The sequence below is a fragment of the Filicampus tigris genome, chromosome 9 (assembly GCF_054856515.1).
Source record: "Filicampus tigris isolate MCC_2025a chromosome 9, RoL_Ftig_1.0, whole genome shotgun sequence".
Taxonomy (NCBI): Eukaryota; Metazoa; Chordata; class Actinopteri; order Syngnathiformes; family Syngnathidae; genus Filicampus; species Filicampus tigris.
In genome coordinates this window covers 23907893-23923524 of record NC_141225.1, presented here as the reverse complement: position 1 = coordinate 23923524, position 15632 = coordinate 23907893, and the positions used below count along the sequence as shown (strand labels likewise).

The 15632-nt window shown below is 43.3% G+C and overlaps 2 protein-coding genes across 4 annotated transcripts; one reads left to right on the top strand and one right to left on the bottom strand.

Moving 5' to 3' along the window:
* Positions 1 to 40: 40 nt before the first annotated feature.
* On the bottom strand, positions 41 to 3087 carry psmd6 (proteasome 26S subunit, non-ATPase 6). The gene is made up of 8 exons (XM_086040530.1): positions 2791 to 3087; positions 2163 to 2368; positions 1712 to 1857; positions 1412 to 1631; positions 1114 to 1222; positions 730 to 898; positions 342 to 419; positions 41 to 251 (listed from the first exon to the last, which is right to left on the bottom strand). The coding sequence occupies exons 1-8, from the start codon at positions 2933 to 2935 to the stop codon at positions 155 to 157; spliced, it is 1170 nt and encodes a 389-aa protein (XP_085896656.1). The 5' UTR covers positions 2936 to 3087; the 3' UTR covers positions 41 to 154.
* Positions 3088 to 3549: 462 nt separating this feature from the next.
* slc2a9l1 (solute carrier family 2 member 9, like 1) lies at positions 3550 to 9803 on the top strand. Of its 3 annotated transcripts, none has more exons than XM_086040918.1 (12): positions 3550 to 3750; positions 6588 to 6683; positions 6799 to 6959; positions 7043 to 7167; positions 7237 to 7366; positions 8152 to 8300; positions 8441 to 8628; positions 8728 to 8838; positions 8901 to 9002; positions 9126 to 9201; positions 9287 to 9414; positions 9542 to 9803. In XM_086040918.1, exons 3-12 carry the CDS (start codon positions 6895 to 6897, stop codon positions 9620 to 9622), a joined length of 1155 nt encoding a protein of 384 aa, XP_085897044.1. In that variant the 5' UTR covers positions 3550 to 3750; positions 6588 to 6683; positions 6799 to 6894; the 3' UTR covers positions 9623 to 9803. The 3 variants fall into 3 exon arrangements, with proteins under 3 accessions (XP_085897044.1, XP_085897042.1, XP_085897043.1); XM_086040916.1 differs by having other exon boundaries at positions 9498 to 9803; XM_086040917.1 differs by lacking the exon at positions 8901 to 9002 and having other exon boundaries at positions 9498 to 9803.
* The last annotated feature ends 5829 nt before the right edge of the window (positions 9804 to 15632 follow it).

The window sequence follows — 15632 nt, the reverse complement described above, 5'->3', positions numbered from 1 at the left end:
GTCTCTGCCTCTTTCCTGATCATTCAAAAACACAAATGGCAACAGTCAAACGTTTTTATTATGTACACAAATGAATGTCAAACAGACTACAGGTGTAAGAAAAGCAAAGATGAAGGCTCCACCTTGCCGAGCTGACAAAACGTGGCCACCATGTTTACATGTTGATAACTCTCGACAGTTTCTGGACTCTGTTGAGCAGCAGGTCACCCTTCTTGATGGTCTCCTGGTACTGCCAGTTTTTACTATCAGGTCTGGTAGGGAAAAAAAAAAAAAAAAAAGCAACGGTTTCAATTTCTTTTGAGTTAGCCAGCAATAGTGCCGTCTGATGAATGTGACCTTACCTGTTGGTTTCCACAATCTCGTTCACTTTGTCAATTTTGCAGTGGAGACGTCCCGCAGCGATGAATCGGGACAGCTCTCTGAAATAAAAGATGAGCGGTTAATGGAGCTGGAGAAAGAACATGTTGGCTTTAATACATGGTTCTCTTACTACTCTCACGGTGCTATTATGTCACACCGTGTCAACAAAGGTTGCCTTAATTTGTCCCCCCCTTTTTTTTTTCCCATTTCACACTAGCAAATACTGGTTATGTGTAATGGTCCAACCCTGGTCCAATGAGAAAAAGAAAAAGGACAATTTGGCCCCGCGACTTGTCAACCATGACATAATGTAGCCCTCAGTCAGAACTCGTTGGGGAAACCTGCAAGATTAGTCCACAGATCACTCACTGGTCGATGAACTCTGTGCTGACGCCAAAGGCCTCGGCCATGTAGCCCAGCGTGAGCGAGCGGTAGGACTCCAGCAGCTGGCTGTAGGCCTGGATCCTCATCTCCCTCACATAGTAGCGGTAGTGTGGGGCGAAGAGCCAGTCCTTCTTCATCTCCTGCTCCACTGTTGCTGTGGAACAGTAAAAGACAACGCAGGTGAGCGTCAGCAAAAAGCAGAGTGGAGCAGATACAGCACAAATCCTTGTGGATACGTTCCTCTATATATTTGGCGTAAGAGTAAGCATACATTGTCCCCCCACAATCTAGGCAATTTTTGAGGTGCATCAATTACACACGGATTGTCACTATTCGCATAACGCAACAGGCAAGGTGACATGTCCTCACCGAGAGACTGAAAGAAGACCGAGTAGCGGCACTCGTAGAGGGAGAACAGATACTGGCGAACAGCTGGCAGACTGTGCAGCACTTCCAGGATCTCTGCTCCTTTTATTACCTGAGGGAAACAAAAAAACAAAAAACAAATTGCTGTCATGCAGCCAGAACCATAATGGACATTACCGAGCCTTTGATGCCTTCATAAACAGAAAACACTGCCACGCATTGTTGATTTGAAAATGTTGACCGCTACAAAAAGCTCCCCCGGCAGCTTGTGTGCGAGCGCACACGTGTTTTTTTCTTGTACCTTTTCACGAAGGTCAGGGCGCTTGAGGGCGATCATGCACACGTAGACCGTATAGGTGACAAAAGTCTTGTAGTCCATGAGCTCGTACGACGTGAAGGTGGAAACTGTGTCGAGAAAGAGCTCGGCGGCCTGCTTGAAATCCCTGATGGCCACGCAGTACAGACCCTGGTAGACCTTCAGCCGATTCCTCCTGTCCCAGTCTCCGCCCTCTTCAATCAGGCTGCAGGGGAGACAGGGTGCCGCATGTGGCCGGTCAGTGCCTTGTACCGTACACTGCACAGACAACGCTCGGCACATTACCTTTTGGCTTTCTCAGAGTTGCGCGTGATGAGGTCACTGTCCATGTAGAAGAGGCCGATCCTCAACAGGTAAAAGACTATGTCTAGTCTGTGACCCAGAGCCACCGTCTTGTCGTAGGTCTTCCTGAACGCCGTTAAGGCCCCCTCCTGTGGACGCACATCGCAAAAGCAGATTGCTTCAAACGGATCAGTGAAACTACAGCAGCATTTTCAAAAATAAGCACAAAACATCGAGAAGTTAAAACTCATACAAAATGTCTCGTATCCTCACAGGGGTATAGCACTGCCTTCCCAATCCATATATAGATAAAACCCAAGTCCTATGTAACGCTGTCATTGTTATTATGGAGTTTTTGTTTTGTACGTGAAACAGTTCTTGCACTAGACCTAATTTGATTGTTCTTATGAAGTTGACGCTGGTGAACGGACGGGCAGCATAAGAGCTAGTTTACCTTATCGCCGATCCTGATCAGATATTCAGCTTTGGCCATCATAGCATCCCTGATCTCACTCTCCCCGAGGTTCTTCTCTGCATCCTCCAGCACGTCGTCGAGACGCTTCAGCTCCTCTTCGTTTGCCTTCTTCATCTTGCTCTGCAAGTCACTGTCTAGTTGCCACTTGAGCTCCTTGCATAAGGTTTCATAGTAGGGGGCCATGTCTGGGGAACAGACATAAGAATAGGTAATGCACCAAAAGACAGGGATACAAGGCTTTTGAGTTCAATTTCAGGATGAACCTAAGATGCACTAGTCTTTTACAACTGAGTTTGTATTTTCCCCCTGAACTTGAACATATATGCCCAATTGTACAAACGTATTATTATGAGTATGTCAGGGATCACCAAAAGCAGTCACCACTTTAAGCACGAAAAAAGACATGCCAATCTTTTTGAATGACAATCAGACATGTGCTATATTTATTACGACTCATGCTGAGCGTGATGGAGGTTCGTTAGCTTGAATTAGCCAGCGGCTCGTTAGCACGTTATCAACGAGCACCATCGTACACATTCTTTTACGCGTAGTCATGTTTGTGTGTCAACAATAATCGTGACCATAAAGCAGCCACATGCTAACTCACTGTTAGCTTTGATAGCGTCCATGAGCTCCGTCTTCACTTTTGCATCTTGTCGGTGACCGTCCATTGTGAGCAAAAACTTGAGCTGTGCTATCCTCAGATCGGGGTTCTTGGGCAGACCCTCTTCCTCGAGATTCTCAAGCGGCATTTTGTCGCAAGTGTAGACGTGAGGAAGATCGAGTAAGGTTGGCTGCCTCTAGGAGGACGCAGAGCAAATCTATCCGATACGTGCTAATCAACGATGACTACGGCAAACAGCATAATGTTGTTTCCGCCTGAGCGTCACCCAACGAGGACAGAAAAGAGGGACGTCTTTGGCATAACAACTACCATAGTTACAGTCCACTGCCATCTGCTGGGCAACACTACGAACAATATTTCGGTGTGGATTCCCCTTTCAGAGTCTTGATTGAATAAGTTCTTTTATCAAATTGTTGTTTGCTAGTATGGAGTTCACCTAATTACTAGCTTCGTTGAATTTTTAAGCTATTTGATGAAAATAAAATTGCAATTCTGCCATATCGTCAGACAACCGTGTAACCCCAGGCAGGGGTTAATTGACTCTCAACACAGCCATGTTGTCATCATTTAATGTTTTGTTTATTTCATGAGTTTTCTAAAAGACTTTAAATCATATATATATATATATATATTTTTTTTTCAAAGTGATTCCCTTTTCTTCGAACCTCCTCCTGTTTTTCAGCCCAAAATAACCCAATTCATTTGCAAACATGAGCTGTAGATAAATAACACTATTGCACCACAAGGGGCGATGTTTTGTCAGCACAGCTGTGGAATGGAGTGAATTAGGCATGAATCAAACAACATTTGCAGTGAAGATGATCACAGGCGTCAACAGTCTAACTAGAGACGTGTATTTTAGATTATATATTTTATTTCCCTGTTTGTATACAAACAAAGACATCCACCGCTATTTCTACCACCGAATGTCGCCAGAAAAAGGTAAGCAGCACTTTTTTTTTTTACCAGCTAGCTAAACTTCAAAGATAAGATAGGATATACCTCGAACTGCGAATGTGAATCAATGTGTATTGGGGATATAGGTTGATAATTTATTTGTTGCACAACTTACTGTACAGTCTGCTGGTTAAATGAGTTAGCCAGCTTGTCAACAAGCCAACTCATCTTATGTCAGATGACACTGTGATGATCCATGTCTTTATTTTTCTCTCATAAGCAATGAGGTTAGGGTAGTGATTGACTTGTTTGCCCTTTCAGATGAGCTAACATGGAGCCAGAGGGAGATTTAACCCTAGAATCCAAAACAAGGCAAAAGTGATGGGCATAAAATGTTTGATGTGTCAAAATGACTATGGAAAATACAGCAAAGATAAACAGTCTGAGGATGGACTGAATTGTAAAAGACTCAAAGCAAGCGAAAGGTCAAAATACCAAAGATGAACAAGTTCCACATTTCCGATTAAAAAAAAAAAAGTCTTTGCAAGTGGCACGCAGCATAATTTCAGTGTTTGAGAAGTTTGAATATTTTTAAACCTCCCAGTGATAACATTTTTTTTTCCCAAAAATGAAAACGTAGTATTTCAAGACATTTTATAGGTTATGACCGAAAATTAATTAGTTGAATTTTTGCAGAATTGGGAGTTTGCTTTTGCAAAAGCTATTTCAATCAAAAACATCTTAACAGGTCAAGGTACATTTTAACATAGGAGCTCTTATTTGATAGCAGCTTCGCAAGTCTTGCATCTGTACAACTTGTGAGTTTTTGGACAGCATCTGCTTGAATTTCCTTCCAGGAAACTACGTAATCATCCACAAGGGGAGATCTTGCAGCTTACCTTTGTAAACGCACTTTACGGACCCCAGCGAGTTAATTTCTGCTTCCACAATGTCAAGGGCTGTGTGCACCTCTCGACCGCCCTGATTTTAAAGGGAAAGAGGGGCTCCCGCTTCGATTGGCTGTGAGTCGGCTGCCTTCCATCGCACAATGGCGCACGATGGCACAGATGCCCTCTTCCATCTGTGCAATTGTAGGAAAATACCAAAAGAAAGAAGACGTCCCCCATGCGAAATTCCCATTTTATATTTCGGCCTTTTTGATGTTGATGCACTATTTAGAAAATAAATAAATCAGAAGTATTGCAGTACTAGAGTAGCAGTGCTATCCAAAATAAAAAAAGAATGGAAGAAACACAAAGGGAAAAAGGAGGGGTAGATCAGCAAAATAAGTACTGACACTGAAAAACAAGTTCTTACTCTGCATTATTAACAAATAGTCAATGATTTAAGATACTTACAAATTCCTCTAGAAAGTTGCATCAGGGCACACGCCAGTCTGTATTTGTGCCTTTTTCGGTTAAAAAGTGTAAGAAGTTAATGATAAGCCGCCTTAGCTATTTAACAGGATCCCGTTAGACTGCGTGTACCGGATCTGTAAATGTGCACGCAACTGAGGATCCCATGGAAACTGCGCTGCAGCAGCTGGTAGGCTTTAGCAGAATTTGTTTCTTGGATCTACTGAAATGCATCGAGTATAGTTCGTATTGGATAAACCTGGCAACAGTTGAACTTTTTGCTAGTTTTGCTGCACAGCCCCGACCTCGACGACGGTACTCGTGTATAAACTAAAAGCGTAACTCAAAAGCTGCAAGTTAAAACAGTGACTCATCCCAATATTTTTTTGCTTAGTCATTGCAAATGTCATTATCTTGGGTTTATTTTAACCATTATTTCACACAGGAAAGTTGACGGTAAATGACATGTGCTGGTTTGAATTAATTTGTTTATTTATTTTTATTTTTTTTGTCGTCTAAAATATTGTACAAACTTTTCTATCAGTACAAGGTGGCATTTTACATTTTCACTACATTTACGGTATAGCTTTTAAAAATAAAACAAATTTATACAAGGGTTTCTAATACCCCTCCTGAAATCAAATTTTCCAATCATGAGTCAACTTTGATAATGTAGATTTGGTGCCCATCCGGAGAGTTTCAATTTTATTCGCTGGTTAATTTCCTGACGTGAGAGGTCATTTCTGACAAGCAGGAGGTGCGAGAAGTAGAAGTGAGAGATTAGGGCTGTGCAACTAATCGAAATTCAATTACAATTACGATTATTACACTCCACGATTACAAAATTGGCATAATCGTAAAAAACCATTATATTTATATTCATATCCAACGCAATATGTTTGTTTACACAAGGAAATCATACTTGAATTTATACATTTGCAACTTTTTTAAAATTGTATTTTATACCAAGTAATTTCATACGTTTTGTTTGGTCCAAAAGGAACTTACATACATTTATTTGTCTTTATATTTTTTATGATTAAATATTTTCTTGTTTTGTCCCCCCCCCCCAAAAAATGATTCCTTCAATCATCGTGATTCCAATTATTACCAAAATAATCATGACGAATATTTTTATTTTCATAATCGAGCAGCCCTATGAGAGATATAGCTGGGTGTCATTCGCGTAGCAATAAGAGGAAATATGAAACCTGCAGAAAAAGGCGCTGAGGCGTAGGTATAAGAGCAGGGGGCCCAGGATAGAGCCTTGGGGCACGCCTAAAGTGACTCGGGAGGGCACAGATGAGAAGGACTTTAGCTGAATGAACTGATTGTGGTCTTTGGGGCATGATTGGCACCAGTCGAGGGCGGTGCTGTCTCTCTCCGAGTCTATTGAGGCCCAACTCGAGTCAAGGAGATTTTATCGACTTGCTGATTGTAAAATCATTTACATTAAAGGTTAAAAAAAAAAAAAAAAAAAAAAAGTCAAAGTTGTAATTGTGTGATCTCTATGCTCTGTCCTTTCAGACGCGTGGAAACGCTCTTTTCCTCATTGTAATTTTGGGAATCGGAGGAAGCTTTCAGTCAGGATACCACATCACCTCCCTGAGTTCTCCCTCTCCGGTGAGACACGCCGTGCCGTGCGTGCGAGTTATTACTGCGCACGACTGCCATCAAGTCGAGTCACGCACATCGACGTGTACTGAAACGTGCGCGCCTTGATTCATTCTCCGTGCAGTTCATACAGCGCTTCATCAACAGCACCTGGCAGGAGAGGTACGCGGCGCCGCCACCGGGACACGCCGTCACCATCATCTGGTCCCTCATAGTGTCCATGTACGCCGTGGGGGGCCTATTTGGCGCTGTCTGTGTCAAGTGCATCCCGGGTCTGCTGGGAAGGTGAGTGCTCCCGGGCAGCGGCTTTCAAGCGGCTCCTCTCAAATGACAAAAACCAGTGTGAGGACACGCGTGCTCTTTGGCAGGAAAAAGGCGGTCATCTGCAACAGCTTTATTGCCATCGCTGCGGCCACCATCATGCTGACGAGTAAACGGGCCAAGTCTTACGAAATGATCATTGCGGCCAGAATACTGTTTGGCTACTCAGCAGGTAACACAATTGTTTTTTTTTTTTTTTTCTTCAATCGTGATTTATTCAGAACATCTTCTTGGCTTGCAGCTCTGGGAATGAGCACCAATCTAATGTACCTCGGCGAGATGTCACCCAGAAATATAAGAGGCACTGTCACCATGTCCTCAGTGACCTTTTTTTCCATTGGCAAACTGTCGGGTCAGTTTTTGGGCCTCAGGTATGACTTGACTTTATTTTACGGTAGTCAGACGTTCTTTTATGTCATTCAGTTACCATTTTTGTTGTGGTTTTTTTTTTTTAACTAGAATACATTTAGCTGAAGCTCCCCCCCTTGTTTCTCTCTCTCTCTCTCTCTCTCCCTCTCTCTCCATGTTGATGATTAGAACAAAAATCATATAACAACTTGGGCCCGGTTTTGGTAGGCAGGCGGCCGACGCACCTGATAATTTGGTAACGGAAAGTAGACTGTGCCCGGCGTAAAAACGGGTCCGTTGTTATTATTATTTTTATGCCAAAGAAAGTCTAGTTTAGCATGTGAGTGAATTTGGTAGACGCGCCACGCCTCGCTGGGCTTTCCGGCTGAGCGGCTGCCGCGCCCCCCGTCGCATCTCTCAATTTCAAGCAGATTCGGCACACTGCGGACACGTGTGGTGGATGTCGTCATATTCCATTCATAAATATGACAACGGCACGGGACAATCCGTCTGAATCATTTTAGAAATCAATTCATTCAACAAATTACAACCATGATCATCTTAAAAATATTTTAATGGCAACCGCCCTGACCACAAATTGTTGCTTGTGGGAGGGTAGTCTCCAATCGTCCACGTCACGTGCACGGCTACATCACTACATCATCCGCAAGCGGAACTCTTGCAGTTAATGCAAATGAGGAATGCTCCTATAATTGGCCATGCCACAACGGCGCAAACGCCCCGTTTTTAAAGAAGAAATGACTTTCAAGTCGAATTTCACCACAGCACTCTGTCCTCTTTCCGCTAGCGAGGTCCTGGGCCGCGAAGAGCTGTGGAACGTGGTCCTGTGTGTGCCTGCGTGTTTCTCGGTGGTCCAAGTGATGGCCATGCCTTATCTTCCCGAAGCGCCCAGATATCTGTTCATCGAGAAACGAGACGACAAAGCCTGCCAAAAGGGTGAGCGCTCTTTTAACCCCTTCATCAACGCACATAAGCACTGTTAATGAAATGTGATGGTTTGTGCTGTGTGCGTTGGCATTTGAATCACCCCCTTGAATCCGTAGTATTGGAAATGCGTCCAATCTGTGCCCCCGCAGCTCTTCAGAGTCTCTGGGGCCGAGGTGACTTCAAGCAGGAAATGGAGGAAATGTTGACCGAGCAGGCAACTATGGAAGCGGCCCCGACCAAAAGTCCGCTGCTGCTCCTTTGCGACCAAAGCGTCCGATGGCAGCTGATCACCATGTCCATCATCTACTGCTGCAACCAGTTATCAGGCATGTCCATGGTGAGCATGGCGCTAACTGGCGCAAGACATTCCAAACAGACATGACTTTTGCGCCCTGTTCCCGCAGCAATGCAAAAAGCCCGTCTCCTCTACCCCTAGATCAGCACGTTTGCTTTTGATATCTTTCGGCAAGCCGGAATCCCGACAGATCAAATCCGCTACATGACGATCGGGCTCGGCGTAACGGAAATTCTCACCTCCATATCTTGTGTGAGTATCTTCGATTCCTTGCGCGGCGCGTTGATTTGCGCCATTTGGTTCCCTTCCCTCAGGGTTTGTTGATTGAGCACGCGGGAAGGAGGCCACTTTTCTGGGGCGGTTACGCCATCATGTCGGCATGCTGGCTTTCGGTTACCGTCGTGAACAACTTGAAGGTGAAAATTCTGCCGCGGCTGCCGGCCTTGTGACAATTGTCGGGGGGGGGACGTTTGATCCCAACTCCGATATGAAGCCGATGCCCGTGCATCGCATTCACGCGGGCGGTTTTCTTCTTGAAGGGTTCTGTTTGGTGGGCTCCGTACCTTACTGCTGTTTTGATCGTCCTCTTCATCGTCTTCTTCTGCGGAGGCCCCGGTATGGGCGTACCTTTCGGCATCAACGGAAATCGAGCGCCTGACGTTTCTCTGCTTCATGTCTGCGTCTTTGTGCTTCTCGCAAGGGGGGGCGGCAGGCACGCTCAACAGTGAGATCTTCATTCAGTCGCATCGGGTGTCTGCGTTCGTGCTCTTCGGGGTTCAGCGTTGGTTCCTATTCGCCGTGCTGGGCCTGGCCTTCCCCATACTGATTGTAAGCACGCCAACGAGAAGTGACGGCGCGATTGGCATTGGCACCGCAGTCAGCGCGGCGCTGTCATTTTGTTTTTCTTCCAGGATGCGCTCGATTCATACTACTTTGTGATTTTTGCCTGCATGAGCCTGCTGGGTTGCGTTTTCGTCTTCTTCTTCCTGCCCGAGACCAAAGGGAAGACGCTGCTGGAGATCTCCGACCAGTTTAAAGCCATCAGCGTCTGTGGGAAGTCTTTTCTCGAAGACGGCCAAGTGGAGACTAAATTATAGGATGCACTGCTACCGTGGTGGCAAGTGTTAATGAACTGTGGATCGGCGTTTTTCAAATTCCGTGCCGCGCCAGATATTGTCAGGTGTGCCGTGGGAAAATAAAACATTTGTGTGACTGTGCGGTCTAGCGCCTGGCAGCGTAATCATGTCTTTACTACATTGTAGTACTCTTCCATACCAGCAGGTGGCAGCAGCGAGCTAATTTCTTTGTTTAGAGACAAGCGAATCAGTTTATCCAAACAGGCCCATATTTCACACTGAATAACTTTCAATATGAAACATTGTAAAATACTGTTTTCTTTGTTTATTGAATTCCTATTCAAGACGTTATAATAAAACGTCATTTGCCAATTTAAAAAAATAATTATATAAACCATATTACACTTATATTGTTAAAATGAGCTTTTTTTTCCCCACAATTTCAGCTGGTGGTGTGCCATGGGCTTTTTTTCAATGAAATAAAAGTGCCTTGACCCAAAAGTTTGAAAAACGCTGAGCTAGTGTATTGCCAACACAAAACCAGAAAGTGCAGGGAGGCACTAGCCCACCAGAGGTTGCTGTTTATCTTTCTTCTAAAACGTACAGCAGGGTACGAAACACCTGATGTGTCTCTCTCAATGAATATGGTATGACATTATTTGTATTATTTTTTTTGCCTTGTATTAGCTGTTATAATGTTTGTGGTTTAGTATTTTCATCATGTGAAGCACTTTCCTCGCAGTGAGAAATTTTATGTAAATAAAATGTACGTATACTTAATTATAAGGGCTGATTTCCTGTCAGTGAGGTCTGACAGTTTTGGAGTTTCAAGTTACTGCCTTTTACGAAGAAAAAGTTAGCACTGGTAGGATGTGACCATGGAAATGAAGCTGGGCAATTCTGATAATCCACTAAGAATTTTTTAAATTTAATTTGAATTGAGGTTTTCAGTGTGAGTTATATTATTATATTGATATTATTACACTGTAAAAACAGAAGTTGTGTTTTGGGGCTAAAACAGCTATTTTATTTGGAACAACTCTAAAATATAAATTACTGACAACAATGTTAGTAAAGAGCAAACACTTGAAAAGTATAGGCTATAAATTTTCTCAAGACAACAATCAATATGCCCCTCTGAGATATAATGTAAAGCGCGTATGCCAATTCAATTATCAGCGAGCAAAGCTTTCGAGGAGATTCATTGGAGAAGTGAAGTGAATTGTGCTTGGGATTGCGAGGAGGGCAAAGGTCGAGCTTTTCAGGTTACAGGGTTAAGTCTTAAACGGAGCTTGTTCAACAGTTTTGTTACCATACAAAATGTTTGGAACGTGAAAGGCCTCCCACACAAATAAGGAATTTTCACATTTTAAAAGATTTTTTTTTAAAATTTTGTCTCATCTGCGACAGACCCCACACAGATGGAAAATGAGGCATTTGACAGTTTTAGTCGTATTGCGTGCGTGGTCTGCTCCGATCAACTTGACACACACGTGCACGTGAACATTCTGCTCCACAATCGTGTCCTGCGAGGCTGCAGAGAGCTCTCGAGGGATCACGTGATCTCACCAGTGTTTTCCAAAGAGGACCGGAGACGGTTGTAAAATGGCCATGTCGGCTTTGGAAAATAATTCCTGCCGTATGGAGAACCTGCGTTGAGACACACACACACAAAATAGCACACTGGTAGAACATATCTTTGTTTTATTTTATTGTTGGTGGGCTGGTGAGCGCCTCACAGGTCAGAGGTCGTGGGTTCCATCCCGGCCCCGGCCTTCCTGTGTGGAGTTTGCATGTTCTCCCCGTGCCTGCGTGGGTTTTCTCCGGGTACTCCGGTTTCCTCCCACATTCCAAGAACATGCACGCTAGGTTAAGTGGACACTCTAAATTGCCCCTAGGTGTGATTGTGAGTGCGGATGTTTGTTTGTTTGTCTCTGTGAGCCCTGCGATTGGCTGAAAACCAATTCAGGGTGTGCCCCGGCCGCCAACTGCCCGAAGACAGCTGGAATAGGCTCCAGCAAGCCCCGCGACCCTTGTGAGGAGCAACGCTTTGGATAATGGATGGCTGGATGGATGTACTTATTGTTGGTCGGTCAGGACGATTGTTTGATTGGCGTCAAAGACCAGTGAGTTGAATAGATGGAGGAGTTGATGGCCCTCCATGCACCTTCAACGCGTCCAGAAAAACGACCAAGTATCGCAGATACTAATTTGAAATCCCAACCCTAGTTTGGGTACTCCTAATCCCTAACGCTAATTTGAAAACCTACTTCTAAACTGTAACCCTTGTTTGAAACCATAACCCTCATTGGAAACCTTCTAAACACTAACGCTTATTTGAAACCCTCCTTCTAAACCCTACCCATGTTTGAAACCCTACTTCTAAACCCCAACCCTAGTTTGAAACCCTACTTCTAAACCCCAACCCTAGTTTGAAACCCTACTTCTAAATCCTAACACTAGTTTGAAACATACTTTGAAACCCAAACCCTAGTTTGAAACCCTAACCCTAGTTTGAAACCCTACTTCTAAACCCTAACCCGAGTTTGAAACCATACTTTGAAACCCTAACCCTGGTTTGAAACCCTACTTCTAAACCCTAACCCTAATTTGAAACCCTAACCCTACTTTGAAACCCTACTTTGAAACCCTAACCCTAGTTTGAAACCCTACTTTGAAACCCTAACCCTAGTTTGAAACCCTACTTCTAAACCCTAACCCTAGTTTGAAACCCTAACCCTAGTTTGAAACCCTACTTCAAAACCCTAACCCTAGTTTGAAACCCTAACCCTAATTTGAAACCCTAACCCTAGTTTGAAACCCTAACCCTAGTTTGAAACCCTACTTCTAAACCCTAACCCTAATTTGAAACCCTACTTCCAAACCCTATCCCTAGTTTGAAACCCTAATGAAACCCTACTTCTTGAAACCCTAGTTTGAAACCCTAATTCTAAACCCTAACCCTAGTTTGAAACCCTAACCCTGATTTGAAACCCTATTTCTAAACCCTAACCCTAGTTTGAAACCCTACTTCTAAACCCTAACCCTAGTTTGAAACCCTACTTCTAAACCCTAACCCTAGTTTGAAACCCTAACCCTAATTTGAAACCCTACTTCAAAACCCTAACCCTAGTTTGAAACCCTACTTCTAAACCCTAACCCTAGTTTGAAACCCTAACCCTACTTTGAAACACTACTTCTTAACCCTAACCCTAGTTTTAAACCCTACTTCCAAACCCTAACCCTCGTTTGAAACCCTAACCCTAGTTTGAAACCCTAACCCTAGTTTGAAACCCTACCTCAAAACCCTAACCCTAGTTTGAAACCCTAACCCTAATTTGAAACCCTACTTCCAAACCCTAACCCTAGTTTGAAACCCTAACCCTACTTTGAAACCCTACTTCCAAACCCTAACCCTAGTTTGAAACCCTAATGAAACCCTATGTCTTGAAACCCTAGTTTGAAACCCTAATTCTAAACCCTAACCCTAGTTTGAAACCCTAACCCTAATTGGAAACCCTACTTCTAAACCCTAACCCTAATTTGAAACCCTAACCCTACTTTGAAACCCTACTTTGAAACCCTAACCCTAGTTTGAAACCCTACTTTGAAACCCTAACCCTAGTTTGAAACCCTACTTCTAAACCCTAACCCTAGTTTGAAACCCTAACCCTAGTTTGAAACCCTACTTCAAAACCCTAACCCTAGTTTGAAACCCTAACCCTAATTTGAAACCCTAACCCTAGTTTGAAACCCTAACCCTAGTTTGAAACCCTACTTCTAAACCCTAACCCTAATTTGAAACCCTACTTCCAAACTCTATCCCTAGTTTGAAACCCTAATGAAACCCTACTTCTTGAAACCCTAGTTTGAAACCCTAATTCTAAACCCTAACCCTAGTTTGAAACCCTAACCCTAATTTGAAACCCTACTTCTAAACCCTAACCCTAGTTTGAAACCCTACTTCTAAACCCTAACCCTAGTTTGAAACCCTAACCCTAATTTGAAACTCTACTTCTAAACCCAAACCCTACTTCTAAACCCTAACCCTAGTTTGAAACCCTAACCCTAATTTGAAACCCTACTTCAAAACCCTAACCCTAGTTTGAAACCCTACTTCTAAACCCTAACCCTAGTTTGAAACCCTAACCCTAGTTTGAAACCCTACTTCTTAACCCTATCCCTAGTTTGAAACCCTAACCCTAGTTTGAAACCCTAACCCTAGTTTGAAACCCTACCTCAAAACCCTAACCCTAGTTTGAAACCCTAACCCTAATTTGAAACCCTACTTCCAAACCCTAACCCTAGTTTGAAACCCTAACCCTACTTTGAAACCCTACTTCCAAACTCTAACCCTAGTTTGAAACCCTAACCCTAGTTTGAAACCCTAACCCTAATTTGAAACCCTACTTCCAAACCCTAACCCTACTTCTAAACCCTAACCCTAGTTTGAAACCCTACTTCTAAACCCTAACCCTAGTTTGAAACCCTAACCCTAGTTTGAAACCTTACTTCTCAACCCTAACCCTAGTTTGAAACCCTACTTCTAAACCCTAACCCTAGTTTGAAACCCTACTTCCAAACCCTATCCCTAGTTTGAAACCCTACTTCTTGAAACCCTAGTTTGAAACCCTAATTCTAAACCCTAACCCTAGTTTGAAACCCTAACCCTAATTTGAAACCCTAACCCTAATTTGAAACCCTACTTCCAAACCCTAACCCTACTTCTAAACCCTAACCCTAGTTTGAAACCCTACTTCTAAACCCTAACCCTAGTTTGAAACCCTAACCCTAGTTTGAAACCTTACTTCTCAACCCTAACCCTAGTTTGAAACCCTACTTCTAAACCCTAACCCTAGTTTGAAACCCTACTTCCAAACCCTATCCCTAGTTTGAAACCCTACTTCTTGAAACCCTAGTTTGAAACCCTAATTCTAAACCCTAACCCTAGTTTGAAACCCTAACCCTAATTTGAAACCCTAACCCTAATTTGAAACCCTACTTCCAAACCCTAACCCTACTTCTAAACCCTAACCCTAGTTTGAAACCCTACTTCTAAACCCTAACCCTAGTTTGAAACCCTAACCCTAGTTTGAAACCTTACTTCTCAACCCTAACCCTAGTTTGAAACCCTACTTCTAAACCCTAACCCTAGTTTGAAACCCTACTTCCAAACCCTATCCCTAGTTTGAAACCCTAATGAAACCCTACTTCTTGAAACCCTAGTTTGAAACCCTAACCCTAATTTGAAACCCTAACCCTAATTTGAAACCCTACTTCCAAACCCTAACCCTACTTCTAAACCCTAACCCTAGTTTGAAACCCTACTTCTAAACCCTAACCCTAGTTTGAAACCCTAACCCTAATTTGAAACCCTACTTCTAAACCCTAACCCTAGTTTGAAACCCTACTTCTAAACCCTAACCCTAGTTTGAAACCCTAACCCTAGTTTGAAACCTTACTTCTCAACCCTAACCCTAGTTTGAAACCCTACTTCTAAACCCTAACCCTAGTTTGAAAACCTAATCCCAATTTGAAACCCTACTTCAAAACCTTAACCCTAGTTTGAAACCCTAACCCTAGTTTGAAACCCTACTTCCAAACCCTAACCCTAGTTTGAAACCCTAACCCTAATTTGAAACCCTACTTCCAAACCCTAACCCTAGTTTGAAACCCTAATGAAACCCTACGTCTTGAAACCCTTGTTTGAAACCCTAATTCTAAACCCTAACCCTAGTTTGAAACCTTACTTCCAAACCCTAACCCTAATTTGAAACCCTAACCCTAGTTTGAAACCCTAACCCTAATTTGAAACCCTACTTCTAAACCCTAACCCTAGTTTGAAACCCTACTTCTAAACCCTAACCCTAGTTTGAAACCCTAACCCTAGTTTGAAACCTTACTTCTCAACCCTAACCCTAGTTTGAAACCCTACTTCTAAACCCTAACCCTAGTTTGAAAACCTAATCC